Below are 27,791 nucleotides of genomic sequence, written 5' to 3'. Positions count from 1 at the left end.
GTATTTAGCTCCACCTGGTTGCAAAAAACGAAATGGGGACAACCAAACAAATATCACAACAAACTCAAGGCTTTAAAAACTTAGTCCACAAACCAATTGGTCACTGTGACCATGTACTTCCTTCCTGCAGCAGTCAGGCTCTACACAACCACCACGGCCCCTGGTAGACCACCACACAATACAGACTGTTGAAATCATGTGCAATAAACCTGCAATGTGCAATATTGATATAAACGCTTGTTTGCAACTGTACGGTGCTATAATCACTTTTTGTGAAACAATACATGTCTGCATAAATGTCCCAAAACGTATTTTGAGGTCGCAATACTTTATTTAGCTATTTATGTCACTTAAATTGCTGCTATAATTCTTTTACCATAGTTGTGTACTTATTTGTCTTTACTGTTATTTTATTACAAATGTCTGCTTTTATTTTTTTATTATTGCATTGCTTCTTTATCTACTATGCCGTTTTTGGTAACACTTTAAATGTCCCCGCTGTGGGACTCATAAAGGAATTTGGATTCTGATGGTAGTGATATGACAAATACAAACACAACAATGTCATGCCTTTGTTAAGCCATTTGCCTCTCATGGCTTCCGTACAAGCAAAATAAACTAAAACAGTGAAGGTTATAAACAGAGAGATCAGTGTTATCCGAGGTTCACACCAGGTCATACTGGCTGTGTGTGTGTTATAAAGCTGTACCTTGAAGCAGGTGGGGCACATTGTGATGCTCACATCGGGCAGCAGGGAGCGGAAGTATTCCCATTTGAGCGGCCGGGGCCAGCGTTTGATCAGGACGTCCCTCCTGCTCATGGAGCGCAGCACCAAGCGACTCACCTTCACTGGGACAAAGGTCGAGCCCCCCTGCTGTTTAAACACACATGAACACATCCACGTTGTATTATTCACCCTGTTCTTTTACCCTCTCCAGCTGGTTTGCCCAGTTGGTGGATTTTTTAATCTCATCTCGTTTGTCCTTTCCTACCTCAAAGCTCATTTTTGCTGTAAATGGGTCTTCCTCATGATCGTCCAAATCATCCTTCATCTTCAAAGCCTGCATCTCTGATTGGGGTTATTAAGGACACATATAGCAATGCAAACATTTAAATATTGTTTGTTATTGTATATTTTTAAGACAGGACAAACCTCTGTAAAATTATCCCTCATAGACTATTTCAAACTGAGAGTGTTCAAAAGGCCGATCAGTCGTGGCTGTCAGTCACGTCGTGGCTCTGGAAGAACAGAGCAGACCTCAGTGCCCTTGAGTGTGTGCCGACTAATGCAGGTTAATCCCTGCACTGGGGCTGTGGCTACGGCTCTTGGAGGGTTAGTGTCATTAAAATGAGACAGGAGAGCCTTGCTAACCCTATTAGCTCAAGGGCTAAGATGACTTAGCTCTGACAGCTTACCCACCAGCACAGAATCGAGGCCAAAGAAGACTAAACAGCTTCTTAGAACTGTCACAAGGTGGAGGGGAGTCACATGTTTCATTTCAAAGAGATGTGCAGCGTGTAAGGGCAGGGATGCAGCATCACAGGGCCAGCAGACTGAGGAATGAATAATTCATACAAAGAATGTGAATCATCTGTTAGTCCATGTGTGTATATCTATTTTTATACATACTGTAGGTTATTAAAGGATACCACCGTTGTCCATATCGTGCCAGCGTGCGTCACTCTGATCCGTGTGAGGGACCTCCAAGTCAATCAGAGAAACTGCCTCTTCATCACTGATGCCCTCCTCCAGGTAGAACTGCACCAGAGGCAACACCTCTGCACACAAAGAGATACGCTGCATTACCACAACAAACACAAAGGGGGTCGTGTCTGGCAAATAGCGCACGCCATGTGTTGGTGTGTCACTGACCATACGAGGAGGCTGAGTAGATGAAAGGCTGCCTGCAGTTGATGCACACGCTCCCCTGGTTATTCAGCAGGGGGTTGTTGGTGGAGCAGCGGTAGCACATCATGCCCTCAATAAGGTCCTGCAGTAAACACATGGAAGTTTACACTCAGCAGCACAGGATGGGAGTAACTGCTCTCATGATCAGAGTGGGTTCATGATCAATATTTCACAACACGTTTAATATACCAGCGTGTTTAATCCAACGCACCTCGCTGTCGTGAAAGGGTTTGGAGCGAATGGTGAGGCTGCCCAGTTCTATGGACTCCTGGAAGCGAGAGGGGATGTGCAGCTTCTGGAGTTTCTCGTAGGAATACCTGGCAAGCTTATAAGCCCCCAGCCTTCGACTCTGCTTGGCCAATGCATACAAGGTGTTGCTAATAATAAGGTTAAGGAAATCTTAGGTGAGAGGAACAGCTTGGATGTTGATTTCTGAATATTTGAAATAAGTAGGGAGGCGTGTGGCGCAGTGGGTTGGTGCGCGGATCTTCGAATCAGAGGATAGCAAGTTCGAGTCCCACTGCAGTCAGCATGTCGTTGTGCCCCTGAGCAAGACACTTCACCCCAAATTACTCCTGTGGGGATTGTCCACAGTATTGAGTATGTAAATTGCTTTGGATAAAAGCGTCTAACAATGAACGTGTAATGTAATAGTTGTGGAAACATTGAGACCGGTGTGCGTTTATAAATAGACTGCACTGTGTATTCCCATATTTCTCAAATGTAATGAGCAGAAGTAGAGCCCTGCTGAGCCGGCAACATTGGCTGAATGCCAAGTTAGAAGCAATACCTTGGGTAGGTGGGTTTGCGTGTGAGCTTACACAAACGTGACTGTTTTCGTGTTTAGAGTTGAGGAAACTGTTGGTTATTTGTATTTATAGGGAGAGACAGAGCTGTTCTCTTAACCATCGGAGCGTGGCAACGACAGGTCAATGAGTTGCAGCTGCAAGAGCTCCGCGCTGGCGCTCCTCCACCACCTCAAACTTAACACCACTCCTCTCCTTTCCTCTCCAATGAGCTACTCTCCAGCTCCACCCACACACCCAGATCTGTTCCATGCTGGGGCTGTTGATAAATGAACGTCCTCCTATTGTGAAACTTGTTTAGTACAGCTCTTTCTGTGACATTGTGTTTAATTGTTCTAACCAGTCCAACGCATCCTGGCTGAGTCTATAAATCTAAGTTCAACCTTTTTAGAACACCTCAGTTTCTCCTCAGGATCCCAGCTGCTCAGCCTGGTTTCCTTCCTCACACTCTGACTTCACTGTGTGTGTCTACATGGATTAGTGTGTCTGTACGATTTCAAATTAATGTACATTGTTTAATGTGTTTATATATATGTATGCGCGTGCACAAAGTTCACTAATCAAAGTGTTTGTTTAGATAACTGAGAATGTGCCTCTTTCTGGCATCTTCTCCTCCTCCCCATCACCGCCCCTTGTTATTCTCCCAGCAGCAGCGTGGTTTCCGCAGTGGCGCCAACGCTTCCGTTTTCTCCCCACTTCTATCTCTTTTCCACAACTTTATCCTCAGTGTCTGTGCGCAGTCTTGATTTCAGATTGGCATGTCTGTTCTCGAGAGCTCTCCAGAGAGGAAGGGTCAATCAACACTTTCTTTTCAAAATATTTGTTTGATATTGCAAGCCATGTGAGGACTACTTTTTCCAATGGAAGGATACACTTTGGAAATGCCTTGCGGTATGTCCTTGGTGAGGTTGTTCAGAAGGAACCTGCAGATGTTGAAGAGTGTCTCTGGCATGTGGGAACTGAAGGGCTCATCCTGGAGATAAAAGAAAGTTGAAAAGAAAGGATTAAAAAGACCTTTACTCATATATGGGTTGCTTAGATTTATTTAACACCCTCCATCATATCTACTCCACTGCTTAATTGTTTCATATCCAAGCCTGGTCTGGAACCTTTTACAAAGCCTCATCATAAATTACACTAACACTCTTTGGGTGAGAGGTAAAAGACACATTTTCTTAAGCCATCAGTAAGAGCACTTTCTCCCAAAAAGTTGATCACTTGAATATATAGAGGCTGCCTAGGAGAGTTAAGGTGAGATATAGAGATTTCCTGCTCTGGTCTGGATCACAGCAATGCCTCACTATTACAGGGAGGTGACCGGAGCCGAGCAGAAAACTAAAACAACAAACTGAGAACACTGACACAGGCCAGGTCGCCCATGAGTGCTCATAACTCGAGATTGCTTGTTTGTAAGTAGGTTAGTGTTAGGGGCGTGGAGAAGACCATAGATGAAGCAGTCCTCATGATCAATCAAGCAGCTGGTTACCATGGTGAACGGGATCAGAGAGGTTTCAGGAAGTGAACCATTTAGTCCGTTGCATAAAGGTCACGCGAAAATCTATAAGCAGTTATGTGTAGAAATCATATAATACACTTTCTATCAACTTGAAAGAACAACATGTTTAAACTAAGTTGGGTAATGTACCTTTGAAACATTTTTGGGATTTTAGCAATCAATGATTCGAATGCAGACCAAACACAAAAAACTGTCCAGTATTTTTGGCTTTTGCAGGACTGATTTAATGAAATGACAGGAGGAGCAACCTGCCTATCTGTGCGCACTCACTGCAGGTTATCTGAGCCTTCCACAAGCTGCTAGATGGACAGCTGTGAGTGCAGACAATAGCCATGTTATAAACATATCCGCAGTATGTATTGCCATCTTGGCCACTTTCTTGCTAGATCAACAACTTTTGGAGGCAGGGCTGCTAGCTACTTTAATTTGAAAGTAGTTGTCAACATAAGGCTGGTTTTTCAGTTGGATAGATTTAAAATGAAGCTTATTTTTGCTGGCTTTAATAAAAGGTAGTTGCTTCTTGGTGAAGGTGATTAATTACATTGCCTTTCAGTGGTCTGAAAATAACACCTTCAATTTATTTTGTTCACTTTACCAAAGATCTTCCCTGCATGCTTTAATTTGTCCTTTACACCAAGTTCTTTTGGGGGGGATTGACATAATCTTGCAGAGCCAGACCCCCTGCACGTCAAACCCATAGCGCTCTCGAGAAATTTGAGAACAAATGTTGATTAGAAAGAGGGCAGAAACTGAGTGGGCTGTCGGTATACTTCAGGTTAAAAAATAAACGATATTACATTGATGTGTTTGTACCCAAACAGTAACCTGACCACATAGCAGGTACTTTTCTCCAGGCTTTCAAACATCTGACAGCCAATTGTAGAAGCCTCCTGATTTCTAACCCCCCCCCCCCCCTCCTCCCCTCCTCCACATTTGCCTGGTCTGGCTATGAAAGATTAGGGGTGACAATGTATTGCATTCTCACCGTGTAGCGCTGAATGGAGCGGTAGACATGGTAGAGCTCAGCAAGATGCTGAAAACGCTCAAACTTCTTCAGCATTTCATCCCTCTGGTCTTCACTTTCTGCTTCAGACAAACATACACCGAGGTACCGAAAGGATGAGTAGGAAACATTAAGCTTCACAGTTAAAACAAATGCTTCTTTCCATTTCCGTGAAGACCGGTCTTACCTCGAGCGATGTCTAGACATTGCATTGATAGCATCCAGTAATAGTACCCTGCATCGTTGAACCTGTTCTCCACCACTGCATTGTGGGTAAGCTGCTCAAGGACTTTAACTGCTTCGTTCTGTCGCCCCGCCATGTGAAATGCTATGGACAGAAAGAAAAAAATAAGTGGTGATTGATGGGTTGTTATGATGTGCCCTTGTGGCAATGCTAGATTCCAGCTGCCAATCGAAGGCATCCTTCTTTATTGATTTGTTTTTGGGCTGACAGCTTTGCCAAGTTTTCATTGTTGTGGTGTTTCTGCGCTTTGCTTCACAGCAATGGTGCCACTCCTGTCCCTAAGGCTTTAAAAGGAAAAGGCTACCAGACACTGTTAACAACAACACTGCTTTCATAGACCTATACCAGGGGTTGGCAACCCGCGGCTCTTTAAGCCCTCTGCTCTGGCTCCATTCAGCTCAGACAAAAATAAGAAGGAAATCAAATAATAATATTTGTAGGACTATTTATGTTTTGTTGCACGGTTGAAAATGTTTTGTGTCCTGACCCCCGGCTCGATGAGCGAACTATGGATAAATCAAAGAAAAGAAAAGTATCGTAGGAACACAGAGGGTTTAATTCTGCGTGGTTAAAGTTATCTGCTTTCACAGCAAACAATGCTGGTTTACCGGTATGTTTGATATGTGGAGAGAAGTTGTCAAAGGTGCTGCAGCCTTTACGTATTGGAGGAAAAACACGGAAGAGGAAGACAGCTGACGATCTTCAGTCATAATTCAATCAGTTAACTCTAGGGTGCAGCTTATATGTTTTATTTATTTCAAAGTGGGCCCATTTGAATTATATTCATTTTCTTCAAATGTGCAGAGGACTCCCCAAGTGCTGTGTGGATTCATTTTAAAGTAGGCCTGTGTAATTTGTTTTAATTCTCCTTATAAGAGATTATTAGAGGTAAACAGTTTTCTATAGTGTAATACATAATAAATGCAAAAAAAACTGTAGTTTTTGTCTATGATGTAACAATATATACAACTTTATAAGCTATCAAGCAATCAAATATGTTTTGCGGCTCCAGACAAAAGAAATTGGTGGAAAAGGGGGCAAAATGGCTCTTTTGGTCAAAAAGGTTGCAGACCCCTGACCTATAAGATATCAATAATAACAAGTACAAAGCAATCATGTGTGTTTATGAAAAGTCCAAATGGAATATGTCTGATGCACACTCAACAGGATACAGAAAAAAACAGTCACTAAAGAATAGCTAACTTTTTAAAAAAAATGTGAAAAAAACACTACAGAATTGTGTGCACCAATACACAATAAGACTAAATGCCACAAGATATGTATACATAATGGATACAAGACATCATTAAGCCATGTAATAACTCAAAATGACTTCCCAAATGGGGAAGTTGCTCTTAAATACCAAAGAACCCTTGGCTTTAAAGCCCTAAAAAAACATTGTGCCTTCATGTTCCTATAAACGGGTAATTAGAAGCAGCTTTAGGGAGTAGACCCCCCTATCGACCCTGCCCCGGCAACCAGAGTGAGGGTCAGGACATATTAGTGGCAAATATTTATAAGACTACATAACATAAAGAACAGATTCAGCTGCTGTTGGTTAGTGTTAGGAAGTAGCACCCACTCCTTCCCCCTTACACAAACACAAGCTGACAAAGAAACAGCAGTGGCTCGCAGCAAAGCTCCTATACAAATACAACTCTGGGTTATTGTAATAAATAAACATAACAAGGTCAGCCTTTAGACAAGTGTGAACTCAATCACCAACATGTACTTTCATATATGTTTACAGAAATCTTTTTATAGCATCATATGAACTGAGCTTTGTACAATGGTCGGTTTTTTACTTCAAGTGCTGAATTACCGTTTACATACAAAACTGAAAAGGGCTTCGATATGCATTTTAGTGGAGTGGGTTTGGGTGAGGGCAGGTCATATGCAGGAATCCTGAAGTCAAATGTAATAGCTTTTAAGACCTTTTTTAAGACCCTTTCCATACACTTTAAGACCTCATCGCCACTTCCAGTTTTAACCGGTTACATTTAGCGACACACTTTACCTCACATTTACTATATACAGTAGGCATGTCCCGATCACCTTTTTTTGCTCCCGATCCGATTCCGATCATTTGATTTTGACAATTTGCCGATACTGATTTTTCCCGATCCGATATTTATGCAATGCATTAAGAGAAAAAAAAGAAAAAAAGCATTCAAGTTGTCCCATAAGGTTATTTTTTTTATTTAAATTGGATATTCTATCCAACATGGATATAGCTTCTTTTTTTCACGGCAGCATTGGATCAGTTCAGTTGTGCAGCGTTGGATCAAAACAAAATAAAGCTTATCAGTACTCGTTAGCTTACTTCTACAATTAGACAATGCGCCCTGCCCACTCTGTTGCCAGATTTGAGAGAAATAAGCAACCAGGTCTATGAAAACAAGCCCCAAAGAAGCAACACATACATGATGTTGTGTAATTCAAAACCAAAACTAAGGCCTCAGGATGACTTTAAGAATCGAACCTGGTCATTTTTGTTTTGTAACATTGAATAATTTTTTTTTTTAAAGTATTAAAAAAATTAAAAAAAATCCCCATCCCCGATTTTTTTCTCCCGATTCCCATCTTTTGAAAATCACGTGATCGGCTCCGATCCCCGATAACGTGATCGGATCGGGACATCTCTAGTAGGGATGTCCCGATCACCTTTTTTTGCTCCCGATCCGATTCCGATCATTTGATTTTGACAATTTGCCGATACTGATTTTTCCCGATCCGATATTTATGCAATGCATTAAGAGAAAAAAAAGAAAAAAAGCATTCAAGTTGTCCCTTAAGGTTATTTTTTTATTTAAATTGGATATTCTGTCCAACATGGATATAGCTTCTTTTTTTCACAGCAGCATTGGATCAGTTCAGTTGTGCAGCATTGGATCAAAACAAAATAAAGCTTATCAGTACTCGTTAGCTTACTGCTACAATTAGACAATGCGCCCTGCCCACTCTGTTGCCAGATTTGAGAGAAATAAGCAACCAGGTCTATGAAAACAAGCCCCAAAGAAGCAACACATACATGATGTTGTGTAATTCAAAACCAAAACTAAGGCCTCAGGATGACTTTAAGAATCGAACCTGGTCATTTTTGTTTTGTAACATTGAATAATTTTTTTTTTTAAAGTATTAAAAAAAAAAAATTAAATCCCGATCCCCGATTTTTTTCTCCCGATTCCCATCTTTTGAAAATCACGTGATCGGCTCCGATCCCCGATAACGTGATCGGATCGGGACATCTCTAGTAGGGATGTCCCGATCACCTTTTTTTGCTCCCGATCCGATTCCGATCATTTGATTTTGACAATTTGCCGATACTGATTTTTCCCGATCCGATATTTATGCAATGCATTAAGAGAAAAAAAAGAAAAAAAGCATTCAAGTTGTCCCTTAAGGTTATTTTTTTATTTAAATTGGATATTCTGTCCAACATGGATATAGCTTCTTTTTTTCACAGCAGCATTGGATCAGTTCAGTTGTGCAGCATTGGATCAAAACAAAATAAAGCTTATCAGTACTCGTTAGCTTACTGCTACAATTAGACACTGCGCCCTGCCCACTCTGTTGCCAGATTTGAGAGAAATAAGCAACCAGGTCTATGAAAACAAGCCCCAAAGAAGCAACACATACATGATGATGTGTAATTTGAAACCAAAACTAAGGCCTCAGGATGACTTTAAGACTTGAACATGGTCATTTTTGTTTTGTAACATTGAATACAACATTTAAAAAAAAGTATTTATAAAAAAAAAAAAAAAATAATCCCGATCCCCGAATTTTTTCTCCCGATTCCGATCTTTTGAAAATCACGTGATTGGCTCCGATCCCCGACCAAGTGATCGGATCGGGACATCTCTAATATACAGTATTGATTGTCCTTTCTCCTTATCTTCCAACCATTTGGACGCAAACTTGCATTTCCCCATAACGATGTTGTTTAACAACCGGCGTAAACGGGCATTCGCCCGCTATCAAGCAGTGAGCGTGCGATGTCCTGTTCAGATGACGTCAAATCCAACGGGATGCCATAAATAAACTACACAGAATCACACTACACACCTACGCAATGATTACATTCAGGCAGACTGTAGAATACAACCTCTTTGGACAATTTATATACTTATTGAAAACAAGCTACAAAATGTAATACCTTGGAAAATGCCGTTTAATACTTTTTTAATAGCCTTAATTTTCGCTAAATTGATTTATCAACTTTTAATACTTTTTAAGACCCCGCGGACACCCTGAAGGGGTTTGGATAATATGACAACTATTGAAAGACATCTTCAAACTAAAGATATTAGTAATGAGAAAACTGGCAAACAGTCTTAGTTAAGGTTTTGATAAAAAGAATGCCACGGATTCTAATTAAATCTCTACATGGAGAACACTTGAAGCCTCAGAAATATGAACCCACCAATTCAACCTTATGCTAACTATGTCTAAGTAGGTATAAAGAAGTAGCAGCACAGTGGACAGGAGACAGGCCGGAATCTTGTACTCAAAAACAATCACTAGTAACACAATACATTGTCGCAGCTTGACTAAAATACACACAATCAGCAAAATGCATGACCATAAGCAAGCTCCAATACAATCAGGTCTGTTCAGTCATGAGTTCCATGTCGAGACAGGCAGAGGAAGATTATGTAGAAGAAGAAATATGCCTGCTGAGATCATAATTATAAATCTATGAGCTGATTATAACTATGGTTACAGTTGGTAATCATCATCAGAGCTGCTTGTAGTACTGGTGATTAGAGGCATGCATGCATGTCATTCAGTTAACAGGCAGCTCTGTTCTGCTCGGCTCAAGCAAAGAGGATCATGTTTAACAGTGAATATAGAGAATCTCAGGGAAGTAGGAAAACATATCTGTGTCCAAAGCTAGCCAGGCTTTATCACTTCCATATGTAAACTGTGGCTGTGGCCGCAGACTTTAATGCTTACTGAAATAATCCTGGGAATATACATTCAAATAAAATATGATTATAATACACCAGAGCATCACGAATAGGGTGACTAAAAGTGAGGACATGTTGGAAATGCAAACTCACCTTTTTGTGCCTCCTCAAAGCGGTCGTTCTCAGCCAACCACTGAGCATAAGGCACAAAGACATCATTTTTGAACTGTGGGTGCTTGTCCACCAGTGAGAAAGCCTGAGAAATGGACAGGTGAAGGCAACAAAGAGAGAAGTAATGCAGTATATGTTAGCCGCTGACATCAAAAAGTCCCACACATTATACATAGATAACAGCCCCACACTGCACTGAGTAATTGCAGTTGAACTTCAGTTGATTAGGGACATATGAGCTACAACACACTCAGGGAAACACAAATTACTTCCAGTCAAAACATCACATTACAGCATTATTAATGAGTTGAGAACAAAGAAAATTGTACGAGCTAAGTTGATTTCACACTCAATTAGAACTACAGCAGCAGCTCTCACACTGTTTGAATGATGGGGTGTAAAGAGCTGATGAAGTGCTCTTATGGACAAGTTGGCCTGTTACAGTGACTGAATAATCGAAATGTCCTGTGGCAAAACTTGAGCGAAGAAACACACATCAGTCATACACACAGCAACGGCCGTAAGACAATAAAGAGACTGTGTGTGTCCCGGGCCTGTGATCCCGAAGTCATTTAAAGAACAGTGGAGAGAGGAGTGGGAGCAGTGAATAGCATCCATATGGCCCGTTCTGTAACTGAGTCTGTGCTCTGTCCCGTCTGGGTGTCAACCTCCCCCAGTGAAGCACATCAAGTCTAACAGTTCTCTTTACCTCCCCCATCCTTCTCTCTTGTCTCCTTTTCTCTGAGGATCAAATAAATATCCAGGAAGACTTCCTCAGACGTGGTTTGATGTTCTGCTTTTGGCTCTTCTGTTTCAGAATGCAAATGCGCATTTCTTAAACTCGATTAAAGACCACAGATGGATAAAAGAAACACAATATGTTCCTCTTGTTTGAGCTGCACGACCCGCCCTGATGGAGGAATTTGATTGGAAGCAGAATGGAGCTTTAAGCTGATACTCTTTCAGTGCTGTAGAGCGTTTTGTGTTTCTCCCCCACCAATCATCATGTGGTCATGAAATCAAAAGTTTCTGGAGTGTGTGTGTGGTTCAACTTTGTCAGTGTAGGAAACCAGGCAGAGTATTGTCTTATTGTTTGCATTTGGCTGTGGTTACTTTAACAAATAGAATGTACTTTTCTGGCCATGAACACCCAGTGGTTTATGATATGAGTTTCTGTGTAGCACAGCAGTTTATTTAGCAGTCCTATGTGGTTCACATTATATTTATGTGATTGTCTCACGATATGCTATCTATAAGTCATGATGAGCGGAGCAGGTGTGCCTCCTGTGTGCATTAAGTATGTCATACCTCTTCCCAGTGCCGGGTTTCCACATGCAGCTGCAGTAGAGCCTGCAAGTCCCCCATCTTGGAGTAAGTCTCTGAGGCATAGCCGTGGTGCTTCAGCTTCTTGAAGTATAACGCGCACTTTGCCAGCGGTTCACGTTCGGCCTTGTCCAATTTACGAGCGATGTCTATCAACCTGCATGAGAGGAGAGAGGAAGTAGAGCACAGAGTGAGGGGGGGGCAGATAAATCTTTACATGCTGTTCCAGTGTTTAAAGTTATGATCATGGCCACATAAAAAAAGAATTTGAAGCAGTCAAGGTTAGTAGTGGAATCAGATTGAGTTTAAAGAGTGCTGAATGTAACTGCAGTGTTTTTCTGATGGCACCACAGGACACGTGCAGTGGGCAGTTAATGGGTCATATGGAGTCAGTGGGGGGGGGGGGGGTTCGGATTCAGAAACACCCGCTCACACCCCACATTCCCACTGGTACGCTTTTATGAGGAAAAAAAACAAAAAAAGCTTATTTTCCCTGTGTTTTTTTTAGCATGGCATAGCATAGCATTACACTGCTACGCTACACAGATTGTAAGTGAAAGATATCTTCTGGACAAGAATTAAGACAAATTGTGCTTGATGATTATTTTCCAAGAAAAACATTGCAGACTGGCCTAACTCAAATTAAGTCAATTATTTTCCATTTAGAGAAATCCATAAACCTATGAATATGCATATATTGTTCATTTTAAAATGTTAACTACAGGACACAAGGTTTCTCCACTGTTAAGTGAATCCTCTTAACCACATAACATGAGGAGATGGTGTTTAGTGTTTTTATCAGGGTTTAAATATGGCCCTTTATATTTGAACCCTTGTCGGTCCCAAGCAGCTTCACTCCCACTTTCTTCTCTAAAGCTTGAGTATTCAAATATTGTTTGGAAACCTAAAAAAGTCAAAGAGTGAGGGTTCTACCACGACAGTAACATTTTTAGACAGTTTAGACAGGAAGTGTCAGTGTGAACATTTCAAACTGCATTAACTCATGTCTGCTTAAATCAAATACCATCTTTTGTTGGCTTATGGACTATGAAATATGCCTTCATATTTTGGGTTATATTTATATATTTAAGAACACCATGTTCACAAATCGAAAAAGGACGTTTAGAAATGGTTACACATGAATAACAGTGTATGCGATGCTGGAGGAGAGACCTAGATTGTTTCATGCAGTGACTGGCACCTACATGTCTTCCCAGCCGTGTTCCCCTATTATGTCGATGGCTTTGAGATGTTCTCCTGCCGACAGGTACATCTCCGCTGCTGCCCGCGGCTCCTTGCTGCTCTTAGCCCAGTCTGCCTGCTTGGTCATCAGGATCCGAGAGCTCTTAGGGTCTGTCCCTCCAATGAAATCCTGCAAGATAAGCACACACGTTTTTTACTAAGTTACAAACCTACTAACCAATTAAGAACTGGGAAAGCCACATTAACAGTCATGATATAGAGGAATGTCTGCAACACAGAAAAGTCAGATTCAGACAGACTGACAGACAGAACCATGTGGGTCAAGGCCGAGACGGGAGGAAGAGTCACACAAACAGCAGGCGGCTAGCCCTCCGCTGTCCATCCCTCCTAAAACAAACAGCCTGCAGGACCAGATGGCCACACAGCCACATAAATATACAGCAGCCACATCAAACACACGTTCAATCTGATACATACGCACACACAAATATACACAAACCAGTCGTAGCTGTGTCCTATGCTCTCGCAATGTGAATGTGATTCTTATGATCAAAGTGTCCCCCCCCCCCATTGCAAACATAATAAAGCATGAATTTGTCTCAACTCCAACTGACCGGCTCATCAAAGTATTCATGTAAAAGCACACGCTCACCGTGTTATTTATCTCCAGTTGTGCTTCACTCCCATTGCTAACTGTGTGTGTAAGTTACCCGTGTGTGTGTTGTATAGGGATATGTCTTTAAAAGCCCAGGGTGTGTGTGTGTGTGTGTGTGTGTGTGTGTGTGTGTGTGTGTGTGTGTGTGTGTGTGTGTGTGTGTGTGTGTGTGTGTGTGTGTGTGTGTGTGTGTGTGTGTGTGTGTGTGTGTGTGTGTGTGTGTGTGTGTGTGTGTGTGTGTGTGTGTGTGTGTGTGTGTGTGTGTGTGTGTGTGTGTGTACTGATCAGATGATATATGTGGAGATACCAGTGATATATGAAGAGATGAAAGACAGACGGGAAAGGGGGGGGGCCGGTTGAAACTAGTGCAGGGCCCCAACTTGGCATAAGTGCACATGATGAGGAAAAACATATGTTCTACACCCTAAAAACACGCAGTGCTTTCCAGGTCGTTCTGTCCGTATTGATATTAAAGTATGTTGTACATGTGTGTTTTTATTGATCAATGTTTTAATCACCTTGGCGTAGTCGAACATGCGTAGGTCAGTGTACATGCTCAGGGCTCTGGACTCGTGGCCGGTACGTTTGTAGAGCTTGGCTGCCTCATGGAATTTCCCCTGGTAGGCATAGACGTCTGCCAGGAACAGCTCATTGTCGTTCTCACCCCGCTTCTTCCTCTCCTGCAAATCAGTCAACACAAACACTGGCATGTGTGCATAGATAAACACTCACATGCATGTGAGTCAGAAAACACAGAAGGCGCTCAAAACTATTCGATAGCTTTACTCGAGACATAATCAGCCTCACTTAAACACAAACTAAACGGTTACAAACTCAGTCATAGCGAGACAAAATACAATCTATATGGAAGCAAATAAACATTTCTTTTATATACACTGAAAAAAAGCACACTTTCAAAAGAAGGACATTTCCTCCTTCAGAAGTGAGAACAGCAGAAACAGATTTTGTTCAGCTCTGTTTGCAAATTGTCAAGTATATGTGTTTGCTTTGCTGTGTGTATGCATCTGTTACGGGTGTATATTGGACCCTCCCTTGTTCAGGAGGTTTTAAATTGAAACTCAAAGCAAAGCCTTACAATTAGATCTTGACGACAAAAATAATTGTGAAAGAGCCATGGTCCCCCAAAGCTATATCTGAAATAATTGATTTCAGCTTTGGTTGGAGCATAAATCAGAATCAAACTGAAAATATCAACATGCCTGAACACAACATATATATGTTTTGACCGCTTTTTAAGAGAAGGTATTACCTCGATGCTATTGATGAGTTCCAGGTAGCGCAGGTCTCTGATTCTAATGAAGGCCTGAGATTAAGAAAAGACAAGAAATATATTAGAGGATGGTCTCTCAGAACTAGATGTTTTTTTTGTTTTTTTTTAATGGTACTAGGTTCTTTAACATCCTGCCTTATTAACCCTCCTATTGTCTTCGTTTCCCCCCCTTACTTTGGTGTTCGCAGTCAAATTTGACTGGTCCTTTTTTAACTGCTATTACATTAACACAAAAACCATTAATCATCACCAAATTTAATTCAACACCCTTTCAAACTGTAAGTATTGTATCAGACTGCTCGTATACATGAAAAACTGCAGTAAATATACAAGAATAGACACTGGACATGTATTGCGTGTGACAGGTGTGATCCATGTGGGGGGATGGGCACATAAGAGCGGGAAATGTGTCAAATTGTTTGTGTGTGTGTGTGTGTGTGTGTGTGTGTGTGTGTGTGTGTGTGTGTGTGTGTGTGTGTGTGTGTGTGTGTGTGTGTGTGTGTGTGTGTTTTATCTGATCCGGATGGTTACTAATTCCTTTTCTTTATGACCGGGAACACCATGGGTGTTACAAAGTTGACTAAATCATCCAAAATTCAATGAAAGTGGTGATCAGCAATTGTATATTTTCAAATGTCTACTGTGAAGGATATCATAAAGCCTTAATGTAAAACAAAAAAGTTATGATTGATGAAAATAGTCAATCGGTCAGATTTGACCCAAAGTCAACAGGAGGGTTGAATCCCAGTATTTTGTTTGTTTCCGTGGTAATCTACAGAAGATGTTTTAAAGTATTGTTTGCAAATAACATGAAGCCTAGGAGTAAGAATGAGGTAGAAACAAGGTACCATCAGCTCATTTGGAAGGCTATTTCTAAGTTTCTATTACTCTGTGGAGATGAAAGTAGTAAAATGAAGAGTGGGTGACACTGATCTTGATCAGAACAAAGTGTTTGTGTCTGACTGGCCTTCTTGGCGGTGTCAAAGTCAAGTCCCTCCAGGGCCTCTGTGGCTAAATCCCTCCAGTCACTGTCGGTCACACCGAGACAGGCGATCTGGTAGGCCTCGTTGAACATCTTCCTCTCCAGGTACTGGTACATGGGCGCTGACTGGGCGGAGCAACAACACCATCAACAACAAACAATACAACCTTCATGAAGAATGCAACAAACTCTCGAATAAAAAGGAACAGGACCACCAACAACAAACAGTCCATAAAAGCAGTCATTCTTGTCTGATACTTTTAAGACTGACTATGGTTTGGTTTTATTTCTGCATTATGAACACAAGGAACACACCCACTGCCTCAATACTAGAGTAGGCTGACGACATACTACACACCTGAGGCACCTCCACAGCCAACATGGAATAGACGTGGAGACAAAAGATCTTAGAGCCATTGTAGCCGACCATAAAGCCTTGCATCTTCTGCTGGTGGACAGGAAAGTTGCTAGCCTTAATGTTAAGGTAGCCATTACCAGAGAAGCACAGCATGTCCTCACACTGGGTGTTCCAGGCCACACTGTTCGCATTAGGCTCCTACAGGGAGAGCAGAGCAAAAGAGAGGAGGTAAATAAGGGAGGGTGGTGGGAAAATAATCTAGGTGTGACAGTGGAACACAGACCAGACAGGATTACATGAGGAAGATGTGGACTTGTAACTAATGCAAATAATCACACATTTATGTTTATATTTCATCCTAATGCGCCAGGTTAGGTTTCTTCACCCCCTCCGCTGCCTTCTGACCTGAAAAAGCAGCTCTTTACTGTTGATGTCATAGACTAAGAGAGTGTTGTGCTCATCCACCACAGCCAGTTTATTGCGGGACGCACTCATGTCCAGGCAGCGCACTGACGTTGACAGCTTCAGCAGTGTGATGGGAAACAGGTTGTCAACAAAGATCTTCAGGATCTACACGACAAAAACAATGACAGAGCAGAGCAAATATTATTTAGAAAATAATGCAAGTTGTTTTAAATGTAAGCCTTTATTACATTAATTACATTACATGTCACTTGTTAGACGCTTTTATCCAAAGCGACTCACATACTCAATACTAGACCGTTTTAGGTCGTGATCCGATCGAGTGGGCGGGGCCTAAATGGAAGATTTAAAGTGATGTTTAAATCTTCCATTTAGGCCCCGCCCACTCAATCGGATCGGCGATCGGCCCCAAAATTGGCGATCGGAGCATTCCTATACTGTGGGCAATCCCCACAGGAGCAATTTGGGGTGAAGTGTCTTGCCCAGGGACACAACGACATGCTGACTGCAGTGGGGTTTGAACCTCCCCATATAAAGAAATATGACTTGCGGTCACAAAAATACATCTTGTCTTTTGAAAAGAAAGTATTTTATGATGATATTTGTGGACACATGGCTTAAGGGCATGAGAACAATTTCTATTACTACTTAATGTGGAAATGCATTTTCTCCGAATACTCACAGCTCCATTCTTTAACCCCACGAGCAGACCCTCTCTGCCTTGCGAACCACCGATCACTTTGATGTAGCGAATTAGAGACTCCATCACCCATTCTTTTTCCTTGACACTGGTGAAGGACAGACACTGGAGTCTCTTCTCCTGCACAGCAGCAGAAGGGGGAAAGTGAGACCACAATTCCTTTTAACACATGAAGCACCAACTGGTTAAGTATGACCACATTTTAATCATTTACACATACACTCCTCGCAAATGTCTGACACATCTTGCATGATGTTCTTTTGAAAACTGCAAATCGTGGCTTCATTTGAGAAAGCATTGTTAAAAATTGTAACACTGATTTGATTGTACGACGACATAAACAGCCACTATGAGGCTATATGGCCTAAAAGCTGCCTGAGGCGTGGAACATAGGCATGTCTGTTAGAGAGAGATATGAAGCACCTCTATCACACACAGACAGATTTAAAAAGAAATAACCTCCGCGTTATGGCTGCTCTTCCTCCCTACCAGCCTCTGTCAAACACATAAAGACAAGAAGCAGAGAGGACCCCCAAGAGACTGCCACTGGTTCAGCAGACTGTGGTTCATCCCCTTCATTCAACTGTCTTCCTTTATAGATTTTTAGAGAGGCTTGAGGAGGGGAGCGAGACAGAGCCTGCAGAACACATGCACAGCTGGAGCCGTTTGCAAACTACCCAGAAACATCTGGATTTTTATGATATGATTATTTTTCTCTGGGCTGTTTGGTCTAGTATTGAATGGCTAAACACATATGATTCATTGTGATTACATCATGTGATCTCGCTCAAATGTCTTTATGGCTTCTTGCGTATAATCAGTCAAGTGTACATTAGTGTGATATACAAAGAACCAGAGTGTAACTGCAGGTCAGTATAAAGTAGTCCAAGAAACGTAACTTAAGGAAAACAGTTGATCTCATGATGTAAGGAAATACCCAAAACACACACAGGCTTTAGAAGAAGCAAGCAAAAATATTTTAAGTAGGCAAATGCTTTGGATGCGTTTGTAACAATGTCTATGAAACTATATATGTTCTGACCTGACACAGGATGATATGCTGGGAGCACACCACCAGCAGGTTGCATTCAAACTTCCTGCAAATCTTCTCCTTGGTCCGGTAGTGCATGTCGGAGGAGTCGTCTGAATAGAGCTCATAGATGAGGATCTTCTCGGGCAGCTGGATAGCAAGACGGTTTCTGTAAATGGCGATCTTCTTCACCAGCTCACGGCACTTTATCCTCACTAAGCAAAGAAGGAGATGAAGGAAAAGAGCGGACTTGTTGACAAAGTGTCATTTTCATAGCTAATGCATTCTGTTGAAATTCTTTTTTCAGGGCTGATTGTTACAATCCCAGCGATGCTGTCATACTGCTTTTCCCTATTTGTAAAAAAAATGAAAGACTGCTTTCTCTCATTTAAATAAAAAAAAAAACCTGTATATGAAGTTTGAAATGAGATGCCTTACAACAAAATCATTGGATGAATGTTATTAGGACAGATATGGTTTATATGAAAAAATACAAATAGACATTTCTTTATACCCTTGATCATAGCAGCTGACACACACACACATAATTATTTAGCATCACAAAAGATCCTCTGTTATAAACTAGATATCCTGGTGCTGAAGCAAATATGCACCTTTTTGTTCAGTGATGAGGTGCTGGACAATGACATCAGTCATGCTGTCTCTGTAAGCATAGCGATCCTTGTAGAGGCCGTGAACTGTGCTGAAGATAAGTTGGTAGCAGGCGATGGTCCCATCCTGGCAGCCCATCACCTAGATAAGAGATAACAAATATAGCAGTACATCCTATTAACACCTCTAAGAAAAGACTGTGAGAGTGGGAACATGTTCCTGTTGTGAAAGCATCTTAACAGTAGAACTGCCAGCGACAAATTCTCAATGTTACGCCCCATCATTTACAGTTAAACGTAGTGAGAGGAAAAGTTGGCAAGGTGTTACTGCTGAATCCAATGCCTTCTGTATTCGTGTGGCTAAATCCGATCAACAAAATGTTTCAAATGCAGACTGCTCAAAGCTTTTTCAGCATTTTCATAAAACACCTCCACCACCTTATTAGTTAATGGTAGTGATACATTTGTTAGACATATAGCGTGACAAGCTGTGGACCCACCACAAAGTTGGAGTCAGGCTTAACCCGGCACGTCCACACCCAGGCGTTCTGCTCTCCGATGGAGCCCAGCCGCACGCCGTCTTTAGTGTAGAGGGAGGCCTGTTTGTCAGAGCCCCCCATGACAATATACTCGCCCTTTGAGAAGTAGCTGACGCAGCAAGGGTCATAGGTGAGAGGCCTGTCTTTTCCAATCTGAGAGACAAAGGAGAGGTGGACATTAAACAAAGAATACAAGTATTATTTTTCATATTTATTGCCCAGGGTTCTGGGCCAACACCTCCCACTGTCTCGGCTGACAGACATCAAAGTACTCAGTACATTCAACCATCCCTTTGAGTGTTTGATCAAATGCTAGACAACAAAGTTTTTCTCTGGTTTAAACAATGTCTATTGTATTAATGTTTGAAGTCTGTTTGCACAACACATGAGTCCCAACTCTGCATCTGTTTCTCCTCACTGTGGAAAAAAGCTGGCCGACAATCCATGGTTATTTTCTTTCATTGCAAACAATTCCCGCCGCTGTAATAAAAATGGAATGTTCACTTAAATAGATAAATAGTCCGATGACAATATATGAGCTAAAGCAAAACGGCAGAGTAATGAACAGTGCATATTTGTCTATAATTACGGTACTGCCCACACGGAATTTAGGGGGAAGGAGGGACAGCGAGGGGGCTATTAAAGCATAGCAGGATCACTTCCAATGTACTGTTATGGTTTCAATAGAGCCTGACAGTCTGATTACAAAAGGAAACACAGGTCTTAAAGTCAGTTAAGTGTTTCCAATACCATATATATTTTTAAACACATATTCTTGTTTCTTATAGCTTTAGCAAGTGATGGGACATACAATCAGCAGTGAAGTGTTTCAAAATGCTATAAATCTTATGCTAGTTCCCATGCAAGGTAATGAGACTACATTTACTTATTTAAAAGTCCTTTTCAACGGTTTGAAGTGGCAGAGGAGAAAGAGCCTGCAGTATTAGAACTTAGGCACGGGTAACTCAGTAAACTGTACATTTTATGCATGAATTTGGGATGTGTATTCCATAGAACTTTGGTATTCACCTGCTTTCCACTGAGCTGATAAAAGGACAGCTTCTGACCCCAGTCTGCCACAGCCAGAATGTCTTTGTGCTCATCCCTGTGAATACACAACACAAATGGCTTTAGAAATAAGTACTCCTGTCAACATGCTGTACCGACGGGGCTTTGGTTAGAAAATGATAAAGCTGTTAAAAAAAAAAAGCAGAGGCTACCCTTCAACTGATGGATGCATAGTCAAGCCCTTCCCCAAAGAATTGGATATTAACAACCATGTTTTATCCTAAACAATTGTAATTGCATTTCATGACATTGTATTTATCATTTATATTGTCATAGTATATACACACATATAATCCTCTCCCTCACAGAAACAGTTCCAATACTCCCTGGTTAACCACTGCCACCTGCAGGCCCCACACAAGCTATTGACTCTCAACAGAACACATTCCTTTATAAATGTTGGGATATGGAAGGACAGTGTAAACATGTGTGGCAGGCAGTGTGAGGCATTACATTGAAATACATTGGTGAAGATAAAAAAATATGCTCTTTATTGTACGATTGCATGTGCAAGAACTAAGTAAGACTAACTTGGAGGGGTTCCAGGCTATGGACCAGATAGGAGAAGAAGAGCCTCCTGGGCGCTCTATCTTGACCTTCTCTTCTCCATTCTTGTTCCGAATGCTCACGACTCCATTCATCATGCCAAGGGCAAGGTACTGTCCGTCGTTCGTCCACCTTTAATCAAATTAAATCATTCAATATTTAAGTGTCCCATTCAAGTGTACCAATGTATTGTTCAAACAAGGGACTTTACTTACCCACAACATGTTATTTTGCTGCTAACTTTATGTTTGTTCACAGATTTTTGTTCGGGGGACCATAGACCTGAAAATATAAAATAAGGTACCCTGATTTCCAGCGCTCCATGGGGGAAAATATTTTTCGGTTTATAGAATAGTAAGCATGACTTATTAAAGTACAGTAAAGGCTCACACTCACCAAAGTCACCGGAAGAGCAGGAGGCAAGTTGGTGAGTGACAGGGTTGTAGGCAACGCACTGGATAGAGTCATTGTGACTGCAGAAAAGAGCAAGAAAGGAGAACAAAATGTAGTAATACACAATGCAGAGGATGCATGAAACAGCATTGATGTATAAAAGTCACACTTACGTATATTTTAAAATACCCTCCAGTTTTGAGGTCCAGATAATGATGCTTTTGTCTGCTGACCCTGAAGCAAACCTCTTCCCTGCAGAAGAACGCAGTAGTTAGTAAGATAACAATAATGACTGATAAGAAAGAAAAGTGTAGTGTACACGTGGGAAAAAGCCAGTGGAGTACCGTCTTTAGCATAGGCCACACAGTACACTATGTCTTTGTGTCCTTTTAAAGGCTGGATTATAGCTCCATCTGCCACATCATAAACCTGCAATAAAAGAGCAATACATTTATTGTTATAATATTTGCATGTTTTCGGTGAATATATGCCTTGTCCAAAGAAAACATGAAAGTCTTACCAGGACACGAAGCCCCGCGGCAATGATGAGTTGGGTGCCATCTGGCTTAAAGGCAAGGTCATATACACTGCAAAAAAAAATACATTGATTCGTTGTTTTTTTGTATTAAATAGTTTGAACAATTAATAGAACCATTTTTTTAGTAGGTTTTGTTGAAAAAAAAGTGTTAATATTTATTTATTTTAAAAGTAACTGACAGATTTATCAATAATGTAAATTACTTTTAAGGTCCAATGTTTACTTTGGAAATAGCTAAATACAAATAAAAAGGGGAAAGAATCTCATTACAAGGTCCACTAACGTGTCATAAACTGCAAATTAAGAATATATCAGAAATGCTTTCCTAAAGAAGTAAAGTTAACTTTTAAATCCAAATATGCAGTGGTGGAGAGTAACTCAGTACATTTACTCAACTTCTGTACTCAAGCACAAATATGAGGTTCTTGTACTTCAGTTGAGTGTTTTCACTTTATGCTACTTTACACTTTTGCTTTACTACAACTTGGAGGCCTTTTACTTAAGGTGTTTACTCCACTAAATTTATTTCACAGCTTGAGTTACTAGCTACTTTGTAGATTAACATAACTAATGCAGAATAAAAAATAAACAAAATCATGTTTTATTATAGGATTGGCTACCTAACAGTTACATAAAGTAATAAAACCCAAATAAACCAACCTCTACCAAGTGCAACATTGACATTAATGCATTCATAATTGTAATACAATAACACCATTTTACTTTTTGTACTTTTGATGCCAATACATTTGTACTTTTACTTAGGTACATTTTTAAATTAAGGACTTTTACTTCGAGTATATTTATACTGTAGTAATGGTACTTTCACCTAAGAGAATGTCTGAGTATTTCTTCCACCTCTGCTAACACATTATCTTCAATTCAGAGTGGTAACATAGCATGTATGCTATTTGAGAATAGCATAGATGAAAATTATACGTTATGTCATGCACAGCAAGCAATGATGTGCAGAAATAAGACCTAGAGCTAAGTAACTGTTAGCTTAACATTAGCTCTGACTTAACGTTATATCGTGCGACACAATAAAGCCGACATGCTACACTATTGATAGAACACATGTTGCCTTACTACTAAGATACAATAACCATAAACCAGCGTAAGGGTCTCTACCAAGAGTAAACGAACATGAAATAGATATGGGCTAATGCTAGCTGGCTAACACTAGTTTACATAGCAACCGCCGTTGCTAACGACCTAGCGTTACATCCCAGCATCCGGCCCAGGTTGACAACGTAATCACAACAAGAAAGAACATCAACGCTCTCACCACTGTTCACGAATTGTCTCTTTCCACGCTAGAACGGCTCTCATTTCCACCTTTAAAAAGCAAACAAATCAGTGATGGGTTTAGTATCAACAGGTTGGTTTTTCATACCAAACTGTTCTGATGAGTCGCTCTCACTGCGCAGACTCGGATCCGCGCGCTACTTCCTGTGTGCGGGGCAAGTCTTTGTTGTTGACATCGGAGAGTATGCGGCGAGACAACAGTGAATCTTCACCATGCATATACCGTATACAGAGAGGGGAGCTGCATTTTTGCGAGAATCAAAGTACTTCCAGGTAAGTTACACTTTTGTTGCTGCTTATTATATGAACATGTTCTCAGTGATATGTTAAATGGCCATACATGCACTTTATGTGACACTGGGGACAGTTTTAATACTTTGCATTTCTCTTAGTTACTCAGGTATTATTTGATCTGCACCATCTCATTTGTTATAAAGGTATGTGTCCTAATTATCAATACCATTTAAAGATTCATTTATATGACAGATTGTTCACAATATACATTTGAATGGAAAAAAGTCAGATGTTGTAAAAACCCTACCGGGGACAGTAGTATATAGTAGTATCTATTCTATGTAGTATAATACATGGATTTCATCAATGTGTAACTGTAATAATAGTTGACCTACAGGCAAATAAATAGAGGACTCTACTTACCGAGGAAATCCAGGTCATTTGAAATGTGTAACTATATGTTTCAGGTCTTTTACCAGCCTTTAGAAAACAATTTTCCTTTTATGGCGATATGATGGGCCTGTGTCATCATCTGTTCCTGGAAACCTCCTTGCAGCCATTAGAGGCAGCAATGGAGAAAGAGGATACTACTCTAACTATTGTGCCTAATGGAAAACACCACACCCTTTAACAACCCCTTGATCCAACTGTGAAGCACTTTTACTAAGAGACTATTTCAGCATCGCTATGACAAGGACTACTACAGGAGGTCCTTCCTTTCTGCTGCCATCTCAATGTATGACCCCTTTCTGTCAGGAGGATTTAATTTGTATATGTCTATCTCTAGATGTAAGATGAAGAAGACACAGACCAGGAATGACTGCTGATGTGGGAGTAAAAAGTCGGACAATGAGCTGAAGGCCGTAAGCTTCAACAGAGTCTACAACATCAGAATCCAACACTCTATCAACCGGACTCAATAACAACAGTAATATACCTACCATGATGCATACTGGCTGTGATTTCCTGCTGGAAACCGGTGAAGACATAAATAACCAAAGTCATAATGACAAAGATGACTCATGCCACACTTCCACATTGCCCCCTGGCTGGATCAGAGAGGTTAGGCAGCGTAAGGCAGGCAAGACAGCAGGCAAAATGGACGTCTACATTACAAGGTGTGTCATCGTTTTCTTTTAAACATACCGTGAATCATGAATAAGTGTTTTTCCGATCAGTTCGCTGAGTGTGTAATGTTATTTTTCCCTCTGTTGTGTCAGTCCCCAAGGGCAAAGGTTTCGGTCGAGAGCATCCCTGCATGCTTTCTTCATAAAAAATGGAGAAGGGAACCTAGAAATAGACCTCTTTGATTTCACTGCATCCAAGGACGATGCTCTCACCCCTTTGCAATTACTCCCCTCTCAAGTGAAACAGAAGAGAAGAAAGAAAAGAAATGCAGGTGCACCGCAGGAGACAAAAGAAGATGCAACAGAAATACTGGATCCACCTCCTAGTAAATCTAAAAAAGCCTATTCCTCCCTCAGAAGTCAAACTAAAGACAGAAAAGTAAAAAGTGCATGCGTGAAGAGCTTCATAAAAGTGCCTTTAACCAAAGAGGATGATGTGAAACTGCAGAAGAGCCCTCAGAGGTCAGGTCAGCTGAGAGAGAAGCTACTCCGACTGGATCCTCCCAGTAACCAACAACACACTCTCATTGTTAGCAAGGATGAAGAAGCAGACTCGAGGCCTTCTGCTCCCAAACTGAATGTTGAACCTGCCACTGAGAGTGAGAATGAGGGTGAGGATGAACGAGGCAGAGATGAGTTGCAGATTCACAGCAAAGGTGCCAACAAATCTAATTCTGATCTGGAGGCAGATGCTGAGGATGAGGAAGAGGAGGTGTTGTTACCTGACACCACTGGTGGGAGCTGCACACCAGTGAGAGATTCCCAGAATAGTAAGTATGATCTGCAATTTCTGACAGCGTGTAAAGGTAGCAGTTTAAGTAAGTGTTATTTTTCTTTTAACTTATTTCAATTCTAGCATGTTTGATCAGTTAAAACAGAGGGCCTCAAACAAAAATGCACAAATGAGTAGTGTGATTCCTTTAAGTTCCCACCAAGTATTTGAAATATATGTCTTGATGAAGAAGTATGACAGTATAGATCATAACAAATGTGTTTTTTAAAATAATATATACATACATGTTTCCTGTTTGCCTAGGGTCCAAGTGCGGGGAACACAAACGCAAAACAAGCCCTTATTTTAAAAGGAAACACCCCAGTGATGGTAATGTTAAATTGTTTATAAAAGAAGCAAAATGAAAGTTTGCGTATACTTGTATACGATACATTAAGTATACCTTAACATTGAAGAAGATATGTACACTGTCCATACACAGACCTTAGTCCCCCCAGGAGGAAGGCCTTCAAGAAGTGGACACCTCCCCGCTCACCCTACAACCTCGTACAGGAAACACTTTTCCACGACCCCTGGAAGCTTTTGGTGGCCACCATTTTTCTGAATAAGACGAGTGGTAAGATCCAACATACACACATTGCATTGCAACTAGGGGTGCATACCGGTTCCCGGTATTACAGAAATACCGGTTACTGGCGACTACGGTATACCGTACCGAAATCAGATCCGTTTTTTTTATATATAAAGTGAGGTGTAATATCCTTAAACTCACGCCCAAACCGCCAGCCAATCAGATTGCGCGTCCTGCAACGGCTTCGGTGATTGGCTTAATTGCCAAGCAAAGCCCTTCACCTTCCTCCCGAACGTCTGAGCCTTTCGGTTAGCTTTAGTTTTTTCATTAGCTCGAAGTCGGCACAAAAACATCTAAAGTGTGGCTGCATATGACTGCCAGTCTGAATGGTGGGGTCTGTAACCACTGCAAGAAGTTTATTTCTGGGAAAGGCAGCAACACATCCAACCTCTCAAAACATTTGCTACTGTCACATAAAATCAGAGTACAGGAATGTACAGTCTTCAAGCCTGTATTGTCAAGCGTGTTTTTCATTGTTTGTTCAGTACTAAAAGGTTGAAGGCCCACAATTAATTGTAATATTCATTTGACATGTTAACTATATTATAAAGCGCTTCAAATGTTCCCTTATGCAACATGAAAGTATCATGATATGTATCGGTCGAGTATCAGTATCGTTCAGTGGTATCGGTCGGTATCGGTATCGTAAAAAAGCCAACGATATGCATCCCTAATTGCAACAGTATTGTATCAACCAGGAATTCAGTCTAGAATTCCACATCCTTTTTTTTTACTCTTCAGGCAAGATGGCCATACCAGTGCTGTGGCAGTTCTTTGAACGTTACCCGTCTGCAGAGGTGACCCGGGAGGCCGACTGGAAGCCCCTGTCTGAACTAATGAAGCCACTAGGCCTGTATGAGCTCAGAGCAAAAACACTCGTACGCTTCTCAGGTGAATGTGCTGCTCTTGTATAGATGATGGATAACAGCTTCCAGTTTTGTGCTCAGTTATTTCAGTGATATTGAAGTAATAATATGTTGTTCCTGTAGATTTGTATGGTTTAGCTATGATACAATACTAGTTGCCAGAAATACCTCACAATCCATTTTCTCCTGCGTAGATGAGTATCTAACTAAACAGTGGCGTTACCCCATTGAGTTGTACGGCATTGGGAAGTACGGCAACGACTCCTATAGGATCTTCTGTGTGGACGAGTGGAGAGTGGTCAGTTAAATGCAAACGTTTTTGTTTGTTTTATAATGTTCATTAATGCCAAATGTGACATTTAATCCTATTTGTATGTCAAAGGTGAAACCTGAAGATCACATGCTGAACAAATACCACGACTGGCTATGGGAGAACCATGAAAGACTTGGAATCTGAAATCCAAAATATGAAGAACTACAAAGAAGATTTGCTGTGGAAACAAGCAAGAAAATCAGTTACATCACATAAACCATTTCAATATTAGTATTATGATGAACTTGCCTTTTTATACCTGAATGTCTCTATAATTTTGCTCTGAAATGTCTCCTTACTTTTAAAAAGTTTTACTTTACGTGTAATAAAATGTTTTTAGTAGTTTAAAAGTTGAAA

General features: G+C 41.0%; 2 protein-coding genes across 3 annotated transcripts in view; one reads left to right on the top strand and one right to left on the bottom strand.

Annotated features, from left to right (window-relative positions):
• Positions 1 to 23,673, bottom strand: part of ift122 (intraflagellar transport 122 homolog (Chlamydomonas)) — a 24,682-nt gene extending 1,009 nt beyond the window's left edge. Inside the window, exons 1-28 of one of the 2 annotated variants that reach the window (XM_079678849.1) lie at positions 23,511 to 23,673; positions 22,205 to 22,271; positions 22,029 to 22,113; positions 21,858 to 21,936; positions 21,688 to 21,764; positions 21,507 to 21,573; positions 21,277 to 21,423; positions 20,707 to 20,782; positions 19,639 to 19,830; positions 19,142 to 19,280; positions 18,540 to 18,742; positions 17,480 to 17,617; positions 16,780 to 16,944; positions 16,375 to 16,572; positions 16,002 to 16,142; positions 15,014 to 15,067; positions 14,262 to 14,423; positions 13,091 to 13,257; positions 11,871 to 12,042; positions 10,545 to 10,647; positions 5,422 to 5,562; positions 5,217 to 5,317; positions 3,588 to 3,688; positions 2,121 to 2,286; positions 1,874 to 1,991; positions 1,651 to 1,779; positions 993 to 1,069; positions 710 to 874 (exon numbers count right to left, since the gene is read on the bottom strand). In XM_079678849.1, coding sequence (XP_079534975.1) covers positions 710 to 874; positions 993 to 1,069; positions 1,651 to 1,779; positions 1,874 to 1,991; positions 2,121 to 2,286; positions 3,588 to 3,688; positions 5,217 to 5,317; positions 5,422 to 5,562; positions 10,545 to 10,647; positions 11,871 to 12,042; positions 13,091 to 13,257; positions 14,262 to 14,423; positions 15,014 to 15,067; positions 16,002 to 16,142; positions 16,375 to 16,572; positions 16,780 to 16,944; positions 17,480 to 17,617; positions 18,540 to 18,742; positions 19,142 to 19,280; positions 19,639 to 19,830; positions 20,707 to 20,782; positions 21,277 to 21,423; positions 21,507 to 21,573; positions 21,688 to 21,764; positions 21,858 to 21,936; positions 22,029 to 22,113; positions 22,205 to 22,271; positions 23,511 to 23,554 — 3,474 coding nt within the window. In that variant the 5' untranslated portion in view covers positions 23,555 to 23,673. The remainder of the gene's footprint in view (positions 1 to 709; positions 875 to 992; positions 1,070 to 1,650; positions 1,780 to 1,873; positions 1,992 to 2,120; positions 2,287 to 3,587; positions 3,689 to 5,216; positions 5,318 to 5,421; positions 5,563 to 10,544; positions 10,648 to 11,870; positions 12,043 to 13,090; positions 13,258 to 14,261; positions 14,424 to 15,013; positions 15,068 to 16,001; positions 16,143 to 16,374; positions 16,573 to 16,779; positions 16,945 to 17,479; positions 17,618 to 18,539; positions 18,743 to 19,141; positions 19,281 to 19,638; positions 19,831 to 20,706; positions 20,783 to 21,276; positions 21,424 to 21,506; positions 21,574 to 21,687; positions 21,765 to 21,857; positions 21,937 to 22,028; positions 22,114 to 22,204; positions 22,272 to 23,510) is intronic. The other variant, XM_079678850.1, reaches the window with a different exon arrangement.
• Positions 23,667 to 27,791, top strand: mbd4 (methyl-CpG binding domain protein 4). Its single transcript, XM_079678882.1, has 8 exons — positions 23,667 to 23,803; positions 24,552 to 24,882; positions 24,985 to 25,661; positions 25,928 to 25,993; positions 26,106 to 26,240; positions 26,997 to 27,146; positions 27,316 to 27,419; positions 27,504 to 27,791. Exons 2-8 carry the CDS (start codon positions 24,707 to 24,709, stop codon positions 27,576 to 27,578), a joined length of 1,383 nt encoding a protein of 460 aa, XP_079535008.1. The 5' UTR covers positions 23,667 to 23,803; positions 24,552 to 24,706; the 3' UTR covers positions 27,579 to 27,791.

Source organism: Notothenia rossii (genome assembly GCF_949606895.1).
Source record: "Notothenia rossii genome assembly, chromosome: 4".
In the NCBI taxonomy this organism is placed as follows: domain Eukaryota; kingdom Metazoa; phylum Chordata; class Actinopteri; order Perciformes; family Nototheniidae; genus Notothenia; species Notothenia rossii.
Note: the sequence above shows the minus strand (reverse complement) of the source record. Positions and strands in the feature narration are given on the sequence as shown.